The 25002-nt window shown below is 34.8% G+C and overlaps 1 protein-coding gene across 1 annotated transcript in view; it reads right to left on the bottom strand.

The window, feature by feature from the left end:
* Window positions 1-11391, bottom strand: part of LOC128997695 (cerebellar degeneration-related protein 2-like) — a 141229-nt gene extending 129838 nt beyond the window's left edge. The window contains exon 1 of the mRNA XM_054423377.1: window positions 11180-11391. Within this exon, the coding sequence (XP_054279352.1) occupies window positions 11180-11309 (130 nt within the window). The 5' untranslated portion in view covers window positions 11310-11391. The remainder of the gene's footprint in view (window positions 1-11179) is intronic.
* Window positions 11392-25002: the final 13611 nt, after the last annotated feature.

Here is a 25002-nt window from a genome sequence, read left to right as displayed (position 1 = left end):
ACTAAATAACATTCCTCACGGGACAACACATGTTTTGCTTTTGCACGCGAAATGCCAATTAGTGAGCGTTTTATTGATGAAGCAATGCCATGAATTAATTATCCTGAATTATACGGTGGGGCACACGGAAGATTTCTCAGGTGCCGTTTGACATCACTAACTGCTGACGTCACTAACTGCTGCGTCTGAAGAAACAGACAATTTTATAATTTTCTATTATTAAACTAAACTGTCATAACCTAACCAAACTAACCAAACGTGCTGATAATGGAAAAATCGAATAAAGGTTTACTAATCTAAAAAATAGTTTTGTTCATAAAATAAAATTATAATTGCCTAAAATCCAATTTTATAATTTTTTAATTATAAAATTAAACTGTCATAACCTAACCAAACCAACCTAACTTGCTGATATGAAAAAATTGATGACAAAAAGTTAGAGCCGCCGGCGGGACTCGAACCCGGATCCTTCGGATTATCAACCCGCAACGCTATCCACTGCATCACCGAGGCCGATGGCTCAAACCGTATCGTTGCGGTATTGGTGTTCCCTCAAAGTGACGTCAGCAGTTAGTGACGTCAAACGTTACCTGAGAAATCTTCCGTGTGCCGTTTCGCTGAACGGTACTAAAATATACATGGTATAAATTATTGATTAACAAAAAAAAATTAATAGATACAAACTGTTTCCATTGTATGATAAATAATTATGATTCTGTAACCGCAGCTGTATCAACCTACCTTTGCCCCAAATTTTTTCAAGTTAAGCAATAATTCATTATTTTACTAGAGTTCTGTGGAACAGCTAGAAAAACTACATTGTTTACATGTAATTATACTTTAAATAATTGTATTTTTAGATTTTTGTTAACGACGTTGAACTGCTGTACATGTGTTTGGATAATATCTTCAAATATAAATGTGTTTTTTTTACAAAGAGATACCCTCACTGTTCATTAAAAGTAATAATATAGAAAATATATCATTTTGTAATGATATTTTTAATTACCACCACAAACTCTAACATTGTCTTAAAAGCGATTAGGGATATTTAACTATTTCCTAATGTAGACTTGACTTGAAGAACCAAACTTTTACCCTTCCGCGGCCCCTCTCCGTTGTAAAGCACTGGTATAGCGGCTAGTATTGTATAAAGTCAATGGTAGTATTGGCCAAAGATTGGTTTGTTTCGGAATCGTATTTAGTATTCGGAACAAAATACGAGATTAATGTATATAAATAAGGTGGATATTGTTGTGAAATGTGTTTTAACACGTTCGATGCGGGTGGGTCAGTACTGACCCACGGTGATCGCATCGCTCATGCTGCCGGGTCAGTACTAACCCACACTGCAGTGAATCAATATGTTGCTCAGTGCGAGCCTAGCGTCAGTCGAAGGTGAACCTATACCACGTTAGCGTGTAGTGTGTGACTTGCTTTGTTCACCGTTGAGTTGGTTCCCGCGGCTCGCTCCCGCCGTGGCGGCTGGGTCTGTACTGACCCACGTTACTGTAAACGCCCCTCGCTGTGCTACTTTTGTGTGCTTTATGACGTCATATTTAATTTCAATCAACTTTTAAACTATTTTATTTTAATAATATTAACATTTTAAATCTTTTATATCTTTCATCTTTGTCAAATATTTCAATTTTTTTTACCCTGGTTCTTGATGGGTCAGCACTGACCCATTTATATGACGTCACATTATGAAGTCATAATCAATTCCAATCAATTGATATACCATTTTATGTTGATTATTTTATGATAATGGCTACATATATCTTTGGAGCATATATTTTTAGTGACATATATAATGTATTCAGTGACATTTCCATTTTTTTCTGACTCTGGCTCATTTTTTTTTGGCGTCTGGCTCTGGATTTTTTTCTCCTGATGGGTCAGTACTGACCCATTATTATGACGTCACTTTTTGACGTCATATTCACTTCCGATCGTTTTATATAATATTGTATTTCAATAAGGACACAAAAAGGAATGTTATACAACAATAAAGTTTTTTAGCAATACGATTCGATTTTTTAATTTCCTTTAGCAGTGAACGTGTTAAGATTGTAAACAACACATTGGCCAAACTTTCGTGCATAAGTTTTGGTCTTGAGTCGTTAAATTAAAGGCAGATAAATTATTTTCGTTAAAACAACACTCATCAAATGAAGACCACGTATGGTAAGCAAATGTTAGCATCATACACCGGAAAGCAGCAGGAAGATAGATTTGGCGATTATGTTGTATAGCTTTTTTTCTACAGTTACTCTTCATTATGGGAAACTTGAAACCCGCCGTCTCAGGAAAGTAAAAGCTCGGTATGATGAAGTAAGACCAGAAGGCCGAGACCTGCTAATTAATTGACTCTGGCCAACGACCCTGGCAATGGCGAGAGGTGGAAAGTGAGGCAAGTCATGTTTAACAAATTGTGGCCAATGGACCTGTATCAGCTGGGGGCTGGGAGGCTCTGGACATGTACCCAGTAATGATCCAATAACTCAATACATTAGTCACTTGACTATGATTACCGGGTGCCTCAATTAGCCAAACGAAAATTATTCTCAACTGAACAATTTGTAAGTAGCACGACTGCATGCTAAAAGCGTTGACCTCCCTAGGACTATTTACCATACCGGATTGAATAGGCTAGTATTTACTTATCTGGTACTCCTATAATACTCTTTAACATTTTTATAACGGCACAACACTGTGTAAATGCTTGTATTCCAATCGCTGATCGAGTGAAGCTCAACAGTTCTGGATCCGTCAAATCCTCAGTGGGGTTTAACATGAACTTTGTCCTTTGATAACAAGCCTGATATTCAGTCTAATGATATCGTCGCCGTATCACTTGGAGGGGCTTGGAAAGTGAATACTGTATTTGTAGCTATTGTGTGTTTTTGTTGGTGCGTGATCTAAAATCAATTTATTTCGAAGAAAACCAGCTCAAGTCAGCCAATATCACCAAGATGTCTTCTTCGGCACGTTATTCAGGTTATGTTTGGATTTTGTACGAGTCCTGTACCAATGAAGATAATTAAGGGTCAATAAAAAATCTGGTCCATAAATATGTTTTTACACAGGCATCGATATAGGAATTAAGATTGTAGATGCGAATTTGATATTTGTAGGAAATGCCAATAGTCTAAGGTATTTTGAACCTTAATTTAAATTGTTGTTCTTTTCGGATTTTACCCAACATAAATTGAACAAATATTTCAATTTGAAAATATTCCAGGAAACTTTCAAACAAATATTTAAGAGAACATTAATGCAACACTAAAATGAATTGAAAAATTACAAGCGTGGCAGTCTTTTGTGAACTCATGTGTACATTCTATTTTGTAGCCATAACTTTTCAGAATTTGTTTGCAATTCCCTGCAGTACCAAGCCTATTAATAATTTCAACTTATTAAATACTTATCTATCTATTACATTATTACAGTAGATTGATAAGTCAAAGTCATAGTTTTGAGTCATTTTACCAAATAAAAAATAGGCATATGACACATCAAAATAGGGCTTAAATTTTATAGATTTCCGAACATCACTGTTACATTGTATCAACAAACTCCTGCTCTACCGGCCGATTTCCGAAGACTCCGCTCTAGCGGCTAGTCCCTGCCCACCAAATCTGTTCGGGAGCGAAACTTCTACCCTCCCTCCAGCTGAATTTTTATTCCAGGATTAATTAGTTTTGCCAACAGTGTCATTTGGAGGCTTCTGATTAACTATCATGAAGGTTTACTAATTGAAAAATTAGTTTTGTTCATAAAATAAAATTATAAATGAAATTAATGAAATTAAACTGTCATAACATAACCAAACTAACCAGACTTGCCGATAATGAAAAATCGAATGAAGGTATAGTTCTGTTCATAAAATAAAACTATAAATGGCTCAAATTTAATTTTATAATGTTTTAATTATAAAATTTAACTGTCATAACCTAACCAAACCAACCAAACTTGCTGATGATAATGAAAAAATCAGAGACAAAAATATAGTGTCTCAGGTGAGATTCGAACCCAGCTCCTTCAGATTATCAGCCCGGCACTCTATCCACTATACCACCGAGCATCATGCCGTATCGTTGCGGTAATGGTGTTCCCTCAGCCAATCAGAACAGCTGGAGGGAAGAAGTTTCGCTACCGAACAGATTTGGTGGGCAGGGACTAGCCGCTAGTCCGCTACTCATGCTTCCAAAGTTTTCATTGCCTGTATTTAACTAGTAGTACGCTTATTCTGCGCGTAACAGGATGAGTGAACATGAGCGCAATAATGAAAAAGTTTACCCACACCTAGCACACTTACCGGTGTCACTGGTGTACACAATAATGTTATTTGTATGGGCAAATCAACCCATGAGTCGGGGCAAATAATGGTGAGTCGGTGACTCAAGTTGGTAGCGTCACGCGAACTTCGGGCCCAAGGCAGCGATGTCGTGAGTTCGGATCCTGGTCACTGCCACTAAATTTTATCAGTACAGTTCACCTTTGTACTGTACCGGCTCACCAATTGCTTTGCTGTAAACGATCCACGCACGGGCGAGGTTAAAAGAGGCTGGACCAACCTCTAAAAAAAAAACCAAATCTCAGTCAACAACAATCCTAACTTCTCGTCCATTAATTAACCAAAGTCATTGGTAATATACGTAATGTATTTCCTGTTTCCCTCTCTTCTCATAGTATTTTATTATTGCAGATACGTTAATCTAACTGTCACAAAGAGTTCCCGCACTCTGGACTGTTCACCTTGACTACTTCCTTTACCACTTCCTACGTCGTGGACCTGATTCCCTCTCTTCTCATAGCACTTTATTATTGCAGATAATATATATATGTAACTTGTAAGGCAGTCTGGTTTTGTCCTTGGCCGGCCTCACGCGCATGTACATGCTTTGTATTTATAAATGTTTTCGTGTGTGTTTATGTGTATATGTAAAGTAATTTTGACGACGGCTTACGCAAGAAAATATGTTTGACATTTGACGACTGAAGAGAAGATTTGAAAATGGGGTTATAACCCCGAAACTAGTCATCAAAGACAATAGAGGACTGATTGACGACAGGTTAGTAACCTCATTTTATTGCAGATACATAATTCTAACTGTCACAAAGGGTTCCCACACTCCGGACTCCTCGCCTCGACTACTCCCTTCACCACTTCCTACGTCGTGGACCTGTTTCCCTCCCTTCCCATAGCATTTTTAGAATTGCAGATACTGTACATTATTCTAATTATCACAAAGGGTTTCTACACTCCGGAATGCTCGCCTCGACTATTTCTTTCACCACTTCCTACGTCGTAGACCTGTTTCCCTCCCTTCCTATAGCATTTTAGAATTTAAAATAGATTAATTTAACTTTCTCAAAGGGTTCCCACACTCCGGACTGTTCACCTTGACTACATCCTTCACCACTTCCTACGTCGTGGACCTGTTTCCCTCACTTCCTAGAGCATTTTAGTATTGCAGGTATATTAATCTAACTTTCAAAAGGGTTTCTACACTCCGGACTGCTCGCCTCGACTACTTCCATTACCACTTCCTACATCGTGGACCTGTTTCCCTCCCTTCCTATAACATTTTGGTATTGCAGGTATATTAATCTAACTGTCACAAAGGGTTTCTACACTCCGGACTGCTCGCCTCGACTACTTCCATTACCACTTCCTATGTCGTGGACCTGTTTCCCTCCCTTCCTATAGCATTTTAGAATTGCAGTTACACTAATCTAACTGTCACAAAGGGTTTCTACATTTCAGAATGCTCGCCTCGACTACTTCCATTACCACTTCCTACGTCGTGGACCTGTTTCCCTCCTTTCCTATATTATTTTAATATTGCAGTTACATTAATCTAACTGTCACAAAGGGTTTCTACACTCCAGAATGCTCGCCTCGACTACTTCCATTACCACTTCCTACGTCGTGGACCTGTTTCCCTTCCTTCCTATAGCATTTTAGTATTGCAGGTATATTAATCTAACTGCCTCAAAGGGTTTCTACACTCCGGACTGCTCGCCTTGACTACTTCCTTTACCGCTTCCTACGTCGAGGAACCTGTTTCCCTCCCTTCCTTTAGCATTTCATTATGGCAGATACATTAATCTAACTGCCACAAAGGGTTCCCACACTCCGGAATGCTCGCCTTGACTACTTCCTTCACTACTTCCTACGTCGTAAACCTGTTTCCCTCCCTTCCCATAGCATTTTAGAATTGCAGTTACACTAATCTAACTGTCACAAAGGGTTTCTACATTTCAGAATGCTCGCCTCGACTACTTCCATTACCACTTCCTACGTCGTGGACCTGTTTCCCTCCTTTCCTATATTATTTTAATATTGCAGTTACATTAATCTAACTGTCACAAAGGGTTTCTACACTCCAGAATGCTCGCCTCGACTACTTCCATTACCACTTCCTACGTCGTGAACCTGTTTCCCTCCCTTCCTATGGCATTTTAGTATTGCAGGTATATTAATCTAACTGTCACAAAGGGTTTCTACACTCCGGACTGCTCGCCTTGACTACTTCCATCACCGCTTCCTAAGTCATGGACCTGTTTCCCTCCCTTCCCTTAGCATTTTAGAATTGCAGTTACACTAATCTAACTGCCACAAAGGGTTTCTACACTCCAGAATGCTCGCCTCGACTACTTCCATTACCACTTCCTACGTCGTGGACCTGTTTCCCTCCCTTCCTATAGCATTTTAGTATTGCAGGTATATTAATCTAACTGTCACAAAGGGTTTCTACACTCCGGACTGCTCGCCTTGACTACTTCCATCACCGCTTCCGAGGTCGTGGACCTGTTTCCTTCCCTTCCTATTGGAATTTGTAATTGCAGTTATATTAATCTCACTGCCACAAAGGGTTTCTACACTCCGGACTGCTCGCCTTGACTACTTCCTTTACCGCTTCTTACGTCGTGGACCTGTTTCCCTCCCTTCCTATAGCATTTTATGGCAGATACATTAATCTAACTGCCACAAAGGGTTCCCACACTCCGGAATGCTCGTCTTGACTACTTCCTTCACCACTTCCTAAGTGTCGTGAACCTGTTTCCCTCCCTTCCCATAGCATTTTTAGAATTGCAGATACATTATTCTAATTGTCACAAAGGCTTCCCACACTCCAGACTGCTCACTTTGACTACTTCCTTTACCACTTCCTACATCGTGGACCTGTTTCTCTCCCTTCCCATAGCATTTTTAGAATTGCAGATACATTATTCTAACTGTCATAAAGGCCCCCCACACTCCGCAGCGCTCGCCTTGACTACTTCCTTCACTACTTCCTACATCGTAGACCTGTTTCCCTATCTTTCCATAGCATTTAAGTATTACAGATACGTTAATTTAACAGTCATAAAGGGTTTCCGTACTCCTTTCTTTTCACTGCTCACCTTTCCGCTTTCTTTACTACTCTCTACGTCGGGGACCTGTTCCCCCCCCCCCTTCGCATAGCATTTTAGTATAAAAATATACCAACATTTTTGAATATTTAATATTCAATGCCAACATTAAATTGAATAATGTTAAAAGCTGCTTTGTTCTAAATACATACATACCTATATACTTTTAATTAAAAGGCGAAATTTTAATACTGAACTTAAACGGTATATAACTGCCGACTAATATTGTTAAGTACAATTTATTATTATGAATGTTGTGAGATTTAATTAGCTTAAATAACATTATTCTGAAAGCTGTGAAATTATAATGATATATATTCATAGACGCCAAACTGTTTACTCCATGAATGAAAGAGCTTAGAGTAAAAGTCGTTCTCTCTGTCTTAAGTAGACAACAAAATTGTTGGTCGCAAAACGTAAACAAATAAAAAGAAGAAGAAGGTAGCTCCTAATGTTATTCTTATGGGACAAATTTAAAAATGTTTTTTAAGTATTTTATAATTACTACTGAGCGGAATCGTCTAGAATTTTAATGGTGTCTTTACACTGGTGTCATAACTATTTGTGCAAAATTTGAACGCTATAAGTGCAACGGTTCTTGAGTTTTAGGTGCGAACACACACACACACACATACTCCAGCGGACAACTTTTCTCCGACTCCACTATACACGATACATAGATTCGTTCACTTCGTTCACTCATCTATTAGTTAAATGAAACAGCTGGCCGATGCAATTGTTTCTTTTAGCGAATTTCCCATATAGGGAATAAGCTATTACCGTAGTACTCATGGTAAGACCTGGACCCGGGACCAATTTACTTTTTCGTTCTGAGGTCCCTAGAGGCCAAAAACACCATCCGTTCGAATTCATATATATATATTTATTTATTATTTATTTATATATATATTTATATATGTGTCCGTTAGCGCGATAACTCGAGCAAAAATCATCCGATTTTTATGAAATTTGGTACAAATGTGTAAATCTACGTTTATTTGAACGAGTTCGCGAACCAGCATGATCGGACTATGGGAAGAGGGGTTTATGGGGGGTTTTATGGGGTAAAAATTGGTTTTTCCCATTTTTGATCCTAAAAACATAAAATTTAGCAACTTCTTTCCAAACCATTTTGTAGAGCTTAAAAAAAAATTATTTAGTATATTGAAGCGTTATTATGCGCCTAATGGCTACGGAGGAAATTCAAAAAATTGTAAATTTAAAATTTCCATGTTATTCTTATGGAGAAAATTGTAAACTGTTGTAGTTTGCTTGTTTATGAGCATATTGATCAAATTTGGAAAATGCATTCATTTCATACTATCACTGTACAAAAAAACACTTTTTTACCACCCACCCTGTTGCACCAAACCTAAGTACTCGTTAAACTAAAGCTATTTAAATAGGGAATAAATTAATATTTTTAAGGAGACATTATAGTGTAAATCCAATCAGGCAAACGGAAATTCGCTTAGTCTGCAGGTTTGCTGCGGCGGGGGCATTTTCACTTATGGGAGGGTGTTTGATGGTGGTTTGTTTACAATAGGATGAAAGAATAGTTATTTGTGTAACTAGTGAGCAAAGGCCTTTTGCACTCGTGTTACACTAACTATAAACACGAAATTACAGGTTAAATCGTAGTTATAATAGTCAATCAGCTGATCATAGTATTATTATTAAGTGTTGCCAACCTATTTCCAAGCGTACACGGATTACGTGCATAATAAAACCACGCTGTTTTGTGTTATTTGGTTGGAATCATGATGTGCGTCAAAGTATAAACAGTTCGACAAAGTATAAATCGTGCGACAAAGTAAGTAAATGCAGCAATTAACAGCTTTCTGTACTATAAACAGTGCAAGAAAGCCAACTTTGTCGGGTGACTGTAGGAAAAACTATTTATTACGGGTATTTAGGGAAGCAAAGGTATGACAACTCATTAGAATATAACTTACTACTTAAGACATACAAATTACAGCAACAAATCCAGTCATAAATTTGAGAGCCTTCAAAATGGCCGTCAAATAAAAACCCCTAAAACCCATAATGATCTTATGCACCACAGTTTGAATTAAACTTTCTTCTCATTTGAGTAGAGAAATGCAAAAGAAAACTAAATGACTCTGACCTCAAGGTAGAAGAAGTAGGTGAAATTACACGCTGCATATTATATTTACAAAGAAACATTATTCCTCTTCCATGGTCGACTGTACTGTATATTCCCCTGCTAATATCCCTGCACTGTATTGTTCTTTGGTTCCGCATTTAATTTCTCTCCAGAAGTAGAAGTATTCATAAAAAAGAAACGTTACAGTAACTCCTTAAAACTAACATATCTTCCGATGAAATAGACATTTTATAATTTACGAAAGCATTTTATTACAATCCATAGACATTTAGTCGCTGAAATACTTGATGTAAAAGTATGCACGTATACGAAAATAAGATACACTGTTATGGCCTTGCTTAAGTTTAAGAGCTACTTGCACAAAATTTTTATAAATACTATGGTTCGACTGTTATGCTCACCACAGCAGATAAAAATATGATATAAACAAAATCATATAGGTAGGTAACTGTAGTTTCAAAATGGCTTGTGACAAGGATTTTTCACTTTTTCGCTAACTACTTCTAAAGAAATTAGGCTAAGATTTTGTCTTTTTTAAATAGGGATTTAGCAAATAGTTGTATGCCAATAAAACCCCCAGATGTAGTTAGTTTACTTGGAATGCCTCAGTACTCCGGGGATTAAGCTGGGGTGGGATACAGCTAGGTAAAATAATCAGTATTTGATCGACAACATTTTCCGCTCTTCGAAACGGTTTGGAAATAAATTGCGAAATTTTACTTTTTTAGGGTCAGAAACGGAAAACCCCAATTTTTATCCCATAAACCCCCGTTCTCATAGTCACAAACATCTACTTTTCCGCAGGGAAGGAATAACTTTGAAAAACCGTTATTTAAAAAATAAAGGTCGACCTATACTGTAGTTGCTTATAGGAAAGATATACTAATACATGAGTAATCATATTTACGATTAATTGAATACACTTCTCCATAAAAACCTCGTTTAAAAAAATATGTTCCACCCTAAATATTTACGTATATTGTCATCACAGTTTGGCCCCTTCATAACTACGACGCAACATGATCCACATACATGTGAGAGCGTTGCTCACTTTCACGTTGAAGGGTTCATTCACTTGACGGATCAATAAAATGCAAAGCAGGGATTAAGACTACTGTATTCAATTGGTTTTACTAAACCTCCATACTATTTAATTGACGATGAAAACTTAAAAAATCCAGCTTATTGAGAAGCTATAAAATAAATGGTGATAGTCTATCATTGTTTAGATATTTTTTATACAACATAGGTTTTTATATACTTACACATTTAAAAACATTTATACTGTAATTACTATTCATTATATGTTTTAGTAGAGTAAGAATGTTTTAATTCATCAAGCCTTTTAAATTTATTTCTGGCTGTAATATTTACTATAGATACTATCATTCATTACCATCTATAGATAGTTGATGTCATTTAACTAGACTATATTGACAAATCGATTGTTTCAGTTTATGTGCATAAAGCTGTCAAAATGTGTATTGCACTTGTGCTGTAGGAGGTGAGGTACCTTCCATTTGTTCATAGTTATAGCCTTATAAAGGTCAATACGGTTGGCGTATTGTTATCGATAGTTATACGTCATGGAGTTAGAAGAGATGATAAAGGGAAGCAATAAATTACCTTTTTCATAAGTTGTGTTACACAATAAACATGTGTAGCCATCGTCGATATCGTCTGCTACGACTTCACGGCCGTCTTCTTCTTCGCGAAAAAATGCGGAATATCCTTCACCCGTCACTTTGTACGCCATTTTCCGCTCTTACGAAAATGATTTCACTAATATTTTTCAATTTTTCACTAAACACACATATTTATGTTTACACACACTACCGCACAGAATTTACAAATTGTATCATAACAACCACTGACGACAGCTCAAACGACAAACTGAGTGCAGAGTGTGCCAACGTAACAGACGCAAAGAAATGCTGTGCTCGGAATAAAATCAATACAGCGATTTCAGCCTCAAGCTAATTTGTGAACGCCATATTTTGTTTTTATGCACCTTTAGAGTGAACTTGAGTTATTCATCTAGTTTTTGAGATATAACAGCTTGAGGAAAATGGCAAAATGAGCAGTAACAGTAAAAATACATATGTGCCTTACGTTGGCCACACTGGCAGTCTCATTAACGATCAGCTGGAGAAAGCGTCCTTGCTGTGCGACCTCTACAATCGACATCGCTGGCGGGAAAACGAAGGTGTTCAAGTACATCTTCTGTCATCTATGTAATTGTGAAATCATCCAGTTGCCACGTTTCTTCTTTGAAATATTGACTATTAAAATGAGATGTCTATCCTCATACTGTTTCCATGAAAACATATCAATAACATTATTTTCATAACTTAGACGCTTTAAAAAATCCAAAGCAGAGCCGGAGTTGATACAGCAACGATTATAGAATCTTTTTCTTTATAATCATTGACATAGTTTTAGAATAAATAATCCATGATAAAAGGTTAGATATATTATAAACCTACCTCATAGTTATCTATACTATTATATAAAAATCTAAAGGTGTCTGTCTGTATGTGTATTACTAATAGGTGCAAAAACTACTGAACCAACTGGGCTTTAATTATACAAAAATATAGCTACCATACCAAGGACCATTATAGGACTATTCACATTTCGACACTGACCGTAGGCTTTGCCCCTTTGGCTTTAAAAGTTCTGAGGTGAACATTTTAAAAATAAATATTGATTGGTCTCTATGGCTGCGATGAGAACACTAACAATGTTTGTTTACATTTTCTTTGACATTTAAATGTAAACAAGAAGAACTGCTAAACTGCATATTTCACAATTTCAGACAGCTGATACAAAGAAGTTAAATATAATATTTTCCATAACTAATGAGTTAGGTTTATTTTAATCTAATCTTTTATCATGGATTATTTATTCTATGTCAATTACTATGTCAATGATTATAGAAAAAAAAGATTATATAACCGTTGCTGTATCAACTCCGGCTCTGCTTTGGATTTTTTAAAGCGTCTAAGTTATTAATAATGTTATTGATATGTTTTCATGGAAACAGTATAAAAATTACAATGTATAGATGTTTTGTATGAATTTGGAGGCTACTTTAAATAAATTCTAACTGCTTAACATGTGTTAGATTAACTTAACATAACTTGCACATCACATTGTTTTTTATGTGTATATTTAGGTAAATTAAGTTTATTGTGTTTTGCTAAACCTATGCTTAAATTAAACTAAAGAATATCATTAATAACTAAATTTGTACGTTGATTTTTATTTTCTAAAATCTGTTGTATATGTGTAACTATATATTTAATTATCAAATGGTAATACAAAATACTCTTTTTTTTATCATAACATAGCTTTCAGTTTACATTTACTTTATTTGATACATTTATTATTTATGTGTTGCCACACCACTGATTAAATTAAACCAAGGAAAATATCATAAAACTAAGCAGTACACAGTGTTCTTTTATTTCTAAAATCAATGAAATATGTGTTACTATGTTTACTTAATGGTAAGTGTGAAAATGTAAATGTAAAGGCAATGGGATGGAACTGATTAAAAGAACTATTTTTGTAGAGTAGAATCAGAGATGCAATGAAACATATACTGTATTTGCTTTTACATTTTTTAGTCCTTGATGCTTTGATAAAGATTTTAGTTTTGTCTGTTGTCTTTAATGCTAAAATATTTGTTTACAGTTTTTTATGTACCTATAGATATAGTTTCTGTATTTCAAAAGACTGTATTGATAAGGCACAGCAATATTTCTAAAGTTTATAAAAGCTGACTTAGTTTTGCAAATGATTTATTGTGAGTGAAGAAACTGAAGATGGAAGGATTTGTGATTTAATATAAAGAAGAGTGAAATTTAAAAAAATGTTAATTTAAATGTAATAATTAGTATTCTTGAAACTTCAAAATTGAAACTTAAAATGTCAATAATAAATTTAAAGATATGTAACTAAGAGAGATGAAGGTAAATCATGTATGTCAAAGTTTTATTCGAAGATTTGGTCAGTTTTTCTCATATCAGCCTACACAAGATTTAAAATTAATCAAAACCAAAATGGTGGTATCCACTACTTACCAGACTTAAAAGTCATAACTTAAACGTATCTATTAAGGCTATAAAAGTTGAATTTTGTTTCTAAAAGCGTTGGCGGATGTGTAACTATTATATGTAACAGATGTAAAGATTAAAATGTTTCTATTTTGTGTCCTCTTCCCGTTGCAAAGCAGGGGTACAACAGCTAGTAGAAAATATTATATTTAATTTCTTTGTATCAGCTGTCTGAAATATGCAGTTTAGCAGTTCTTCTTGTTTACATTCAAATGTCAAAGCAAATGTAAACAAACATTGTTAGTGTTCTCATCGCAGCCATGGAGACCAATCAATATTAACTTTTAAAATTTTCACCTCAGAGCTTTTTAAGCCAAAGGGGCAAAGCCTACGGTCAGTATCGAAATGTGAATAGTCCTATAATGGTCCTTGGTATGGTAGCTGTATTTTTGTAAAATTTAAGCCCAGTTGGTTCAGTAGTTTTTGCACCTATTAGTAATACACATACAGACAGACACCATTAGATTTTTATATAATAGTATAGATATAGATATAGATATAGATTAAAATGAGATGTCTATCCTTCCTTCAACCAAAATCCACTGGACCAAATTAGTTGAGTTGAGCTTTGGAAACTAAATCATAACTTTTGGTACAAATCCAAGAAAATAAAAAGAATAACTTTTATACATTTAACCTTTGACTATTAATACAACAACTTAAATTTGTTTGAATCATTTTGTTTTTCACCGCCTTGTAGCAAAGGGAAATAAATCAAAAAGGACATTTTCTAAAACTGAGTCTTATTTTTAGTAAATTTACTCTGCAGAAATGCCTTATTTTATTTTCACTGCAAACTATTTACAAAATTATGATTGTTGCAGCTGGCTTAAATGTTATTTTTTTTCACAAACCCCATTGCAAATGTAACTGGCTTTGCAGTATAAGTACAAGTCAGATGAATAGATGATATTTTTATAGTTTCATTCAACCAGAAGACAGTTTTAGAATACAGTATCTAATTTTAAAAATCACTTTCCAGATTTTTAAAAATCCATTAGCAAATTATTTTAAGTTGGTTATGGCTATTTATTTTTATTTATATTTTTTATTATTTTACGGCCGTGCGCCCCCTGGGATGTTGCTCCCGTTAGCCCAGGCCTATTGGGAAATCAGGCCCCACACTCCCACATCACCTATTTGCCAATTTTTAGCGAATTTCCCACATAGGGAATAAGCTATTACCGTAGGTCTCATGGTAACAACTGGAACCGGGACCAAATTACTTTTTCATTTTGAGGTCCCTAGAGGCCCAAAACACAATCCGTTCAAATTCATATATATTATATATTTATCTTACTAATATTATAAATCTGAAAGTTTGTGAGTTTGTGTGTGTGTTGCTCAATCACGTATAAACCACTGGACGGATTGGGCTGAAATTTGGCATGATGATAGCTCACATTCCCGATTAACATTAAGGCATATTCTTATCTCAAAAAGCCTTTAGGGCTCCGCCCCAATGGCTCTGTAGTTCTCCATGTTAACCTTATGAGTATTCATATTTAAAGGGAATTAGAGAATTTAGTTGCTAATGGATTTTTAAAAATCTGGAAAGTGATTTTTAAAATTAGATACTGTATTCTAAAACTGTCTTCTGGTTGAATGAAACTATAAAAATATCATCTATTCATCTGAATTAGCTTTTTCAACTTTACATGTTGGTTCTATAATATGCAATAGCATTAAAAAGTTATGAGGTTTCCCAACAGGGTGCAACACTATTATTACTCTATTTTTGCATATATGACAACAGCTAATTTGAACTAAACAGTAACGAAAAACTGTGATACACAATGAGAACTGTCAAAGTAGAATTGTTTACAGTTAGGTTTGAGTTTTTAATTTAATGAATTATCTGTGATATTGTGCGAATGTTTGATAATTTATTTTTTTCTATTGTTTAGGTGCAGTGGTAGAACATTATGGCAATGGTAGATGTGTTATACTATATCATACCGTACATTTATGAACCAAATGTTATCAAACTGTGTCCTCCTCCATTGCAAACGCAAAGCTTGAGTATAACTGCAATAAGCATTTTATGCTTATATGCTAACCCCGTAGGAAGGACGGGTGCTCAGCTAGTATATATATATATATGTGTGTGTGTCCGTTAGCACGATAACTCAAACAAAAATTATCCGATTTTGATGAAATTTCGTACAAACGTGTAAACCAACATTTATTCTAACGAGTTCGCGAACCAGCATGATCGGGCCATGGGAACGGGGGTTTATGAGGGGTTTTATGGGGTAAAAGTGGGGTTTTCCCATTTTTGATCATAAAAACATAAAATTTTGGAATTTCTTTCCTAACCATTTAGTAGAGCTCAAACAAGAAATAATTTAGTATATTGAAGGTTCTATGCCTAATGGTTACGGATAAAATTCAAAAAAGTGCAAATTTAAAATTCCTATGTTATTCTTATGGAGAAAATGAAAACTGTGTACTTGTTTATGGATATATTTTGATAAAATTTGGCAAATTTATTTATTTCTTCCTATACTATTGACGTTTGGTCAAAAAACACTGATTACCTTCCCCGTAGCAGCAAACTTAAGCACTCGTTAAATCTAATGTTCTTGAAATTGGGAATATAATATTATAAAAAAGAGGTGGTTGCTGTATGTGTGTATGGGAAAAGTAAACTTGAAAAATACTGGTCGGATTGGGCTGAAATTTGGCATGATGATAGCTCACATTCCCGATTAACATATAGGCATATTCTTATTTCAAAAATCCTTTCGGGCTTCGCCCCAGTGGCTCTGGAGTTTCCCATGTTAACCTTATGAGAAATGGAATTATTGAATCTTAACAGCTGTTTCAATTAAACAAGTTGGTTCTGTTCTATGATGTACAATAGCATTAAAGTTACAAGGATTACCAACAGGGTGCAGCACTATTATTTCTTTTACATTTATGACAACAGCTAATTTGCAACCAAAAGGTGAGTGAGCGTAGCGAACGAACTTCAACCTGGAGGCGAGTTAGCGTAGCGAACGAGCTAACCTAAAGGCAAGTAAGCGCAGCGAACGAGCTCCAACCTAAAGGTGAGTGAGCGTAGCGAACAAACTTCAACCAGGACGTGATTGAGCCATGCGAACGAGATAATCTTGAAAATTAAGAAGTTAAACGGGGCAAAGCCCGCGGGTTACAGCTAGTTGGGAATAAATATGTCTCATTTATGGAAATATTTTAGTAAATATGTAATCAGACAAGTTGAAATTCCTTTAGTCTGCAGGTTTGCTGCGGCGGGGGTATTTGTTCTGGCTGGCTGTTTGTCTTTAATTCTCAACTGAGAGACGAATACTTTCAAAATAAAAATAAAAATTGTATTTGGTTAGTAATATTCTACATTTTGATTTTCTGATTCTGATTTTAACAGTATATACCCACACCGTAGCAAACCTGCAGATTAAAGGGAGACATCAAAATGAAAAGGGTTGCTATGGAATAAATAAAAAAAATATCCAAAATAATATGAATGACACCCTTATTTTTAACCAATTATGAGGCAAAGCACATGATTTTTTCACTATCTAGTACAGTACAGTAAAACCACGGTTAACGGGATTCAGGTTAAATGAAACCAGGGTTAACCGAAACGGTTCAATAAAACAATACAGGGCTAAAATAAGTAATATGTAATATAAAAGGCTTCAGTAACTTCAGTTATTTAGTCTTATTACCTAACCCTTTTCAACATTTCTGTAGCTGAAATAAAACACTGTATTATATAGACATTGTTTTAAATTAATTTTTCCTACACATCTTGGTAATAAATGAACAGGCTATATTAAGCATATGACGGGTTAACCAAAAAATTGTTTATCCGAAACGGCTCTCCCCCTTTAATTTCGATTGACCAGGGTTCTACTGTAAGGTTAGTTGTAAACTGATTTAGCTTCCCGTGTTAGTAGACTTGCTTAATTGACAACTGTAGGAGTAGACAGCTGATCTTTGTTTTTATTGTTTATTTATTTAGTACCAAACAAACCAATTTATTCATTTTCAATTAATTGCATTTAATTAACACTAGTGGCTTGTAGGGACATAAGTCCCTAAACAGCTCAAAATGTATAACAAGTTATTTTAATATTTAAACAAACTCAGAATTAAATTATTTATGTGTTAACATATATTTTGTGTTTTTTTTTTTTTTTTTTTTGTCTTTGTTTGCTTTTGTTGATGTAAATTTAAATATAAGATTTGAATTACTTCAGTAGGTTTAACTCTGCTAAAGGCAGTAAACATGTTTTTTTTTAATAAATATTGGTTTACTAAAGTAGCTTTGGTCTTTTGGTTAATGATGATAAAAATGCTTCCCTGATTGAAATATTGGAAATTGTCTTCGTCAAATATGAGAAAGCATATAAAGGTGTGTTGAGATAAGCTTAGTTCTTGGTCAAAACCTCTAAATTAGCACCCCGACCCAGTTATTATTTCAAAGTTAATGCTCCTTTTGTAAAGATTTTGCAAAATTAGTCTAAAGTAAAGGCATCCCTTTGACTAAACTTAATCCTAGATTTGTTTCTGATCAATATTATAAAAAAAACTACTGTTAGTCTAGTGTAAGTTTATGTGGTGGTAATCCTCCTTAAGGTGCAATTGACTTGACATATTTTATCAAAAAAGAGCCTCAATTCCTGATTACTAACTATTTTGCGACTGGTTATGACTCCATCCAGTTATCGAAACCAATTACAAAATTACTTTTCATCAGCATCTTCGAAATTGATTTTTTTTTTTAGTTTTAAGAAACAGAAACTACTTACTGCTATACATGGATGCTCCCTTTACTATCTCTAATGATTCTACCACTTGACTTATCATACGCTTAACTAATTTACTTAAAAATACACAAGTTTGCAAATTGCAAAGTAAAACAATTATTTCAAATTTCTAAGACGTAACTAAAAAGTCAATTATTATTGGTAACGTTATCCCTGATTTTATATAGTAACCATAAACACTACATAAGCACCATAACCAGTGGGTACATTGCATAATTGACTGGCAAATGAGTGATCCAAATGTAATGTATTGCTTAGTGGCTTAATGATAAATCACGATCAGCTGTATTGAAGTAAACAAAAATCATCAGTAAATGTTATTCTTATGGAGAACATTTTACGATATCCAATAGTCAATGGTTATATCTAATTTTGTGTAAAAATTTGGGGAATTTCACTATTTTTCCCGCCGTCACGGGGTCGAGACCTTTAATTTGAGCTCTCCCGTCTTCTACGACTTCCCAGTCGCCCACAATTTTGACGCAAAGAATCGGCTTACGTAATTAATATATAGATATAAGAATAACATGGGATATTCAAAATAATTTTTTTTTTTATTTCTCCGTGACCAATAATTGTACAAAAACACTTTGATATACTAAATTATTTGTTTTTTTAAGCTCTTCAAAAATGTCTGGAGAGAATTTTGGAAATTTCGTGTTTAGAGGGTCAAAAATTAGAAAAACCAATTTTTACCCCATAAAACCCCCATGGTCCCATCATGCTGGTTCGCAAACTCATTCATGTTTATCCCGCCTCACACCTTCAAACCAAATTTCATCAAAATCGGACAAAAATTACTCAAGTTATCGTGTTCACGGACATATATATATATGTATATACGAATGGTGTTTTTGGCCTCTGGGGACATCAAAATGAAAAAGTAAATCGGTCCCTGGCCTAGGTCTTACCATGAGACCTACAGTAATAGCTACTTCCCTATGGGGAAATTCACTAAAATACCTAAAATAGTAAATATTTGGAAATCCCTGTGTTAAAAGTGTTTCTAAGACTATACCGGTAACAAAAACCCCTCACAAAAATTGCACTGACATAGTTGCTCTGGTTCTTGAGAAAAGGAATACAGTAGGACCTCTTTAATCCGAACTAATTGGGACCAGGGGTAGTTCGGACTATTGAATAGTTCGGATTACAGAACATATTGTTGTTTTTACATAACAATAGCTAAAACATGGCTAAAATTTATCAAAATTATTTTGGGAAAAGTGAACAAGTGTTTTATAAAGTAAAATACAGTGTTAATTTAATGCAGTAGTCAACATGGTGAATAAACAGTACTGTAAATTAAATACAGTATACAATAAATAACTGCTGTACTGTGTATAGAGTACAGCAATGAGGGGTTCAGATTAGTGGATGTTTGGATTATGGGGGTTCGGATTAATGATGTTCTACTGTATTATGTTATGTTAACATTTTCCATCTATACACCATTAATATCAATTTCTTTACACCCTTTTGCAAACATCTTGTACACCTAAGTGCTTGACCCATTTTGTCTAGGATTGAGCATTGATAGTCGAAGTTTTCAAAACATCGATGTTCGAAGTAATTGAAATAGATAGTAGATTACGATGTTTTTGTCCAACATTAATGTTTTTGGCAATCTATCAGAATTTTAATGGTTTTTTAACTTTATTTATTAGTTTAAATGAAAATTTCAATGCTGGTCTTAACAAGAGATTAACTTTTCTATTTTTGTTCTGTTGAGAAATACAAAATGAAAAAAATTGTGAACTAGACTAGACTGATAAGAGCAGAGCATATTTTAAGGGATTTCCACTGGGAGACAGTGGCGCCGGACTTATCGGGGGTCTGGAATACCCCCAATCAAAAAGGGGGGGTCCGGGTTCCCCCCGGAAATTTTTGCATAAGTTAATGTGAAAATCACACATTTCTATATATCTTTTAATAAATTTTTCGATTATAATTGCTTGTAAATAGTCCATATAATCTCACTTAATTATGTATTCTAGAACGTAACAGGCCAAGGCTCCCTTCACAACCTCTTGGGCCAAAATCATAGCTCAATACTCTCAAATATGTATACAATTGTTATTTTTTTAATTCTGATACAGTACATTTAAAATGTGAATCATAAAAAAAATATGCCGGCACCACCCAAAGTCACTAGGCGACAAAATCTCAGCTCTGGGCATGTTATTTTATGTCCTACTGGATAAGAGTGAGAATGAGATAGCTATCTACATTGTTGAGATGCTTCTACTAAATGACTAAATCCTGGCAAAAATAAATGCATTTGTAATAAATTTCAGGACTACTGCTCCAGCTTAATCAATTAATTTAGACAGATATTTTGCCTTGCACATGTGAATGAGAAACTGCCAATCTAGAGTGTATGGCTAGTTAGGTTAATTAGCTGAGGCAGAAAGCAGCCGAAAACTTAAAACATCGACTATCAATGTTTTTGCCATGAAAACATGGATGTTATCAATACATCGATGTTGAATATCGATCAATGCTCAATTGCTCATGCCTAATTCTGTCCAGTTGTAGAAGCAGAGAGCAAAGTGTTTGTTACTTTATCGTTAAACCATATATTTTCATTGGTAGGCATTATGGCATTAAGAAACGAAAATGTTCAGGTTAAATAGAAACAAATAGTTTATTATATATATTTGGCATGACCTGTTAGCCATTGTGCCTGTAAGCCCAATGAACCAGTTTCTACACCCGGCAAGTAAGTAGTAGATGCGCTGCGTCTAGACATATTGCAGCCCAACTGTTGACCATGTCAAGACAACTAAGGTCACCATTGTATGATATTTCTATGTGGCCACCACAGGACCCAGATAAACCAACCTATTAATAAAATGATAATTTATACCTCATAATATTGGGTAATCAAATAAATGTAGTCAAAAGTATTGTTCAAATTTCTTTTGGGACCTTTTTTTTAATATAGACATTTTTGTAAAAACAACAGACAAATTTATTTGTAGGTTCAAGTGGTTAAGTAACAAACATAAAAATATTATGATTCCAGGAAACAAAATCTGATGCCAAACGATGATGGAGGTAAAAATTACTGACAATCTATTGGCCTAAAATGGTTCATTATTTTAATATAGGTACTGTACTTACTCCACACTGGAAATAATCAACCAGTTCAGAGGTTAGGTCCACTAGATCAACTCGGTAGTAACACACAGTAAAATGTAAACGAACAAACAAATCGTGAGACTAGTGCTTGCAACTACGTGTCTGTAAGCCGTGAGAAAAACATTATGATATTGGATAAGTGACTGGATTAACCAAGGATGAGGCCAGATATCAGGGGTTTTACTGTATTGATATATTTCTATGTCCTTCCTTCACATCCTAGGTCGCTAGGCTCACATCAATTCTGGCTATGCCTAAAGGTCATTGCATTACCATATAGTTGAAAGCCATTGGTGTATTACGTCATTTGAATCTCAGGGACCTCACGTCTCACGCTACAGACTAGTATTGGTATTTTTAGGAGTATGCAAGTTGTAAATTTAAAGGTCGAGTCAAGTCGAGTTTCCAACAAAAATTGGGAGCTTTGCTATAAAACAGCTTGTTTTGAGTCAAGTATTTTATAGCAAAGTGACTTCCGCAGTTGCTTTAAAAAATCCAAATTAAAGTGTCCTAAAGTGATTATAGATGCACTTTTATGGTATGTACAGCACAATTTCAATAAAGATTGGACAGTTTATGTGAGTTTCAAATTCAAATAATTAATACTTACACTTACAGACTATGTAAGAATAATACTGCAAACATAGAGAGCTCTTCAAGCATGAACTTTTCTTCAAACACATACATAATTTTTTGATTATTGATTAGTGACACTATCTAACAACTGTTAGGGAAATTAAGTTACAATACCAGTGTTTTGACCGGTATTAATGTATTACAATTATTCCTAAGCTCAGTTATTCTAGTACTAGCAGCAAACCCCGGCTTTGCCCGTGTAAAATTATACAATGTTATAGTAAGTAGTTATAGAATTAATTTTATATTTGTTTTCATAGATATACACATATCTTGGCCTACAATAAAATCGAGAAATTTGTTTATTCTTTGTAGCACAAGATTCCTGAAATTGCAACTAAAATGTTGAAAAGCAATTAAATTATCCAGCTGATCATAATGTAAACAAATATATTCTTCATAAGGAAAACATGGGAACTTTAAAAAAGCCACTGGGGCAGAACACAAGGGACTTTTTGCAAAAATTTAAGTTAAGTTTGAAAATCTACACACCTAGCCGAACATTTTGGTACTCACGATGTATTTATCTCGTGACCGTGTTATTATATTATCATATTATTATATGACTGGGACGGGTGGCGTCGTCCTGTAATCCAGCTACTAGGAGGTCTTGAATTGTGGATAATTATAGGGATGCACTGTGGATGCGATGCTTCCTGGTGTGGATTAACGTCCGCACTAGTGTGTACTAGGACTATCCGCAGTACTATCCTAATAATTAGACCAATTCGTTAATTACGAGGAAGAAAAATGTGGTCCGGATTCCACGATAAACTGTAGGTCCCTTAGTTGCCATTACCTGTATGGGCTATTAATTAACAGCTGTGTCTAAAGAACATGTCGGCCTTAAGTCACTAACAAGACTACAAGATCACGCCACTCATCCTACAATCATCCTTCACTCATATTTGGGTTAAAATACGCACATAGTGGCGTCCCCATCCTCGTCGCCACTAAAACATATTTCAGTAATAAAAGTGATTCTTTAAATGTTAGAACAAAACTGTATTTTTATTATCATAGAAAAAATGTAAACATAAACATTTTACAGATGTTTCAGATAATTGTTAATATTATAAATTATAAGCCAGGTATAATCTATCTATCTATACTATTATAAAGAAGAGGTGGTGTCTGTGTGTGTGTGTGTTTGTATGAGGTAATTTCAAAAACTACTGAACCGACTGGGCTCAAATTGCACACAAATGAAGCTACAGCTCCGAGGATACATATAGAACTATTCCCGCTTCGATATTGTCCTAGGGCTCTGCCCCGTGAGCTTTAAAAAATTTGAGGTGAGAGATTTAAAAGTAAATATTGATTGATGGTATCCATGGTAACAAAGAACAAACCTACAAAGTTTAAAAATGTAAACAAGCAGAACTAACTGTCAAATGAATTTAGATTTCACAATTCCACACAGCTGGTTCAAACATATTAAATACTACACGAATATTAGAACAGAGAGGGTAAGGATTATAAATTTAAAATAATTATGTCACTAAGCCCGAATGTAAACATTATTTAACATTACTTAAATGGAGCTGTCAAACCATATGTTAATGTAATTTCATTAGTGTATGATTCTTTCAGTTACTTCATTTGTTTATGTTTATGATCTACTGAGTCTGTTCTAATATTTGTGAAATGCTGTAATAATATTTTACAGGGAATAAATCTTTGTAAATAAATTGTTCATGGATATAGGAAATAATTAAGATTTTATAATCAGAAAGTTTTGGATGTACGGATGTATAGATGTATGGATGGATGTTTGTGACAAGTAAACGCGAAAAATACTAAACCGACAAGGTTGAAATTTAGTATGATGATAGCTGACATTCCCGATTAACATATAGACATATTATTCTTACCTCAAAAATCCTTTCAGGCTCCACCCCAGTGGCTCTGGCTCTGGAGTTTCTCATGTAAACCTTATGAGTATTCATATTTAAAGAAATTAAAGAATTTTGTCAGCCCTTTCAACTTTACAAGTTGGTTCTATGATATTAAATAGCATTAAAAAGGTATAAGGCTTACCAACAGGGTGCAGCACTATTATGTTTTTTGCATTTATGACCAGAGCTAATTTTAACCAACTAGCAACAAAAAGTTGTGGTACACAATGAGAACTTAACTTTTTTTCATGGTTTAGGTGCAGTGGTAGAATATTAGGGCTATGGTAGATACTATAGGACACTACATGATACTATATAATACCGTTTAAACTAAAAGACCAAATTTTAATAAACCGTGTCCTCTCCCATAACTAAAAGCATTTATACTTATTTGCCAACCCCGTACGAAGGACGGGTACTCTGCTAGTTGAAATATATTACAGGTTAGCTATGAATATGTACCTCCTGCCCCGTACCTCCTGCCCCGGTAAAACCATTGAAGCCCAATGTGTACTTAACTCCTTCTCCCCCGACAGTGAGCTACGACGAGTATTCCATTCCAGCTCTAACAGCAGTTTCCAACGGTTACAAATCGACCACGTCAATTCTAAAACCCCTAGTTGATTTCCCTCCTGTTCAGTATTTATTTAACTCCCGCTCCTGTTCATTTTGAATACTCTACTCCAGTTCCAGACAAAACCTACTACTATTCAACAACTCCAGTAAGCTTTTAAGCTATACACCTGCTCCAGTGAAAAAAAAAACTAAAAAAAACACAACTAAAGCCAATTGCCTACACCAGATAGGTATCAGTTATGAGTTTTCCACACCAAGAATTCAACCTGTTGTTCTCT

The sequence above is a fragment of the Macrosteles quadrilineatus genome, unplaced genomic scaffold, assembly GCF_028750875.1.
Source record: "Macrosteles quadrilineatus isolate MER2022 unplaced genomic scaffold, UCM_ALF_1.0 Scaffold_1__1_contigs__length_201487025, whole genome shotgun sequence".
Lineage (NCBI taxonomy): Eukaryota > Metazoa > Arthropoda > Insecta > Hemiptera > Cicadellidae > Macrosteles > Macrosteles quadrilineatus.
This window is presented reverse-complemented; position numbering and strand designations above follow the sequence as displayed.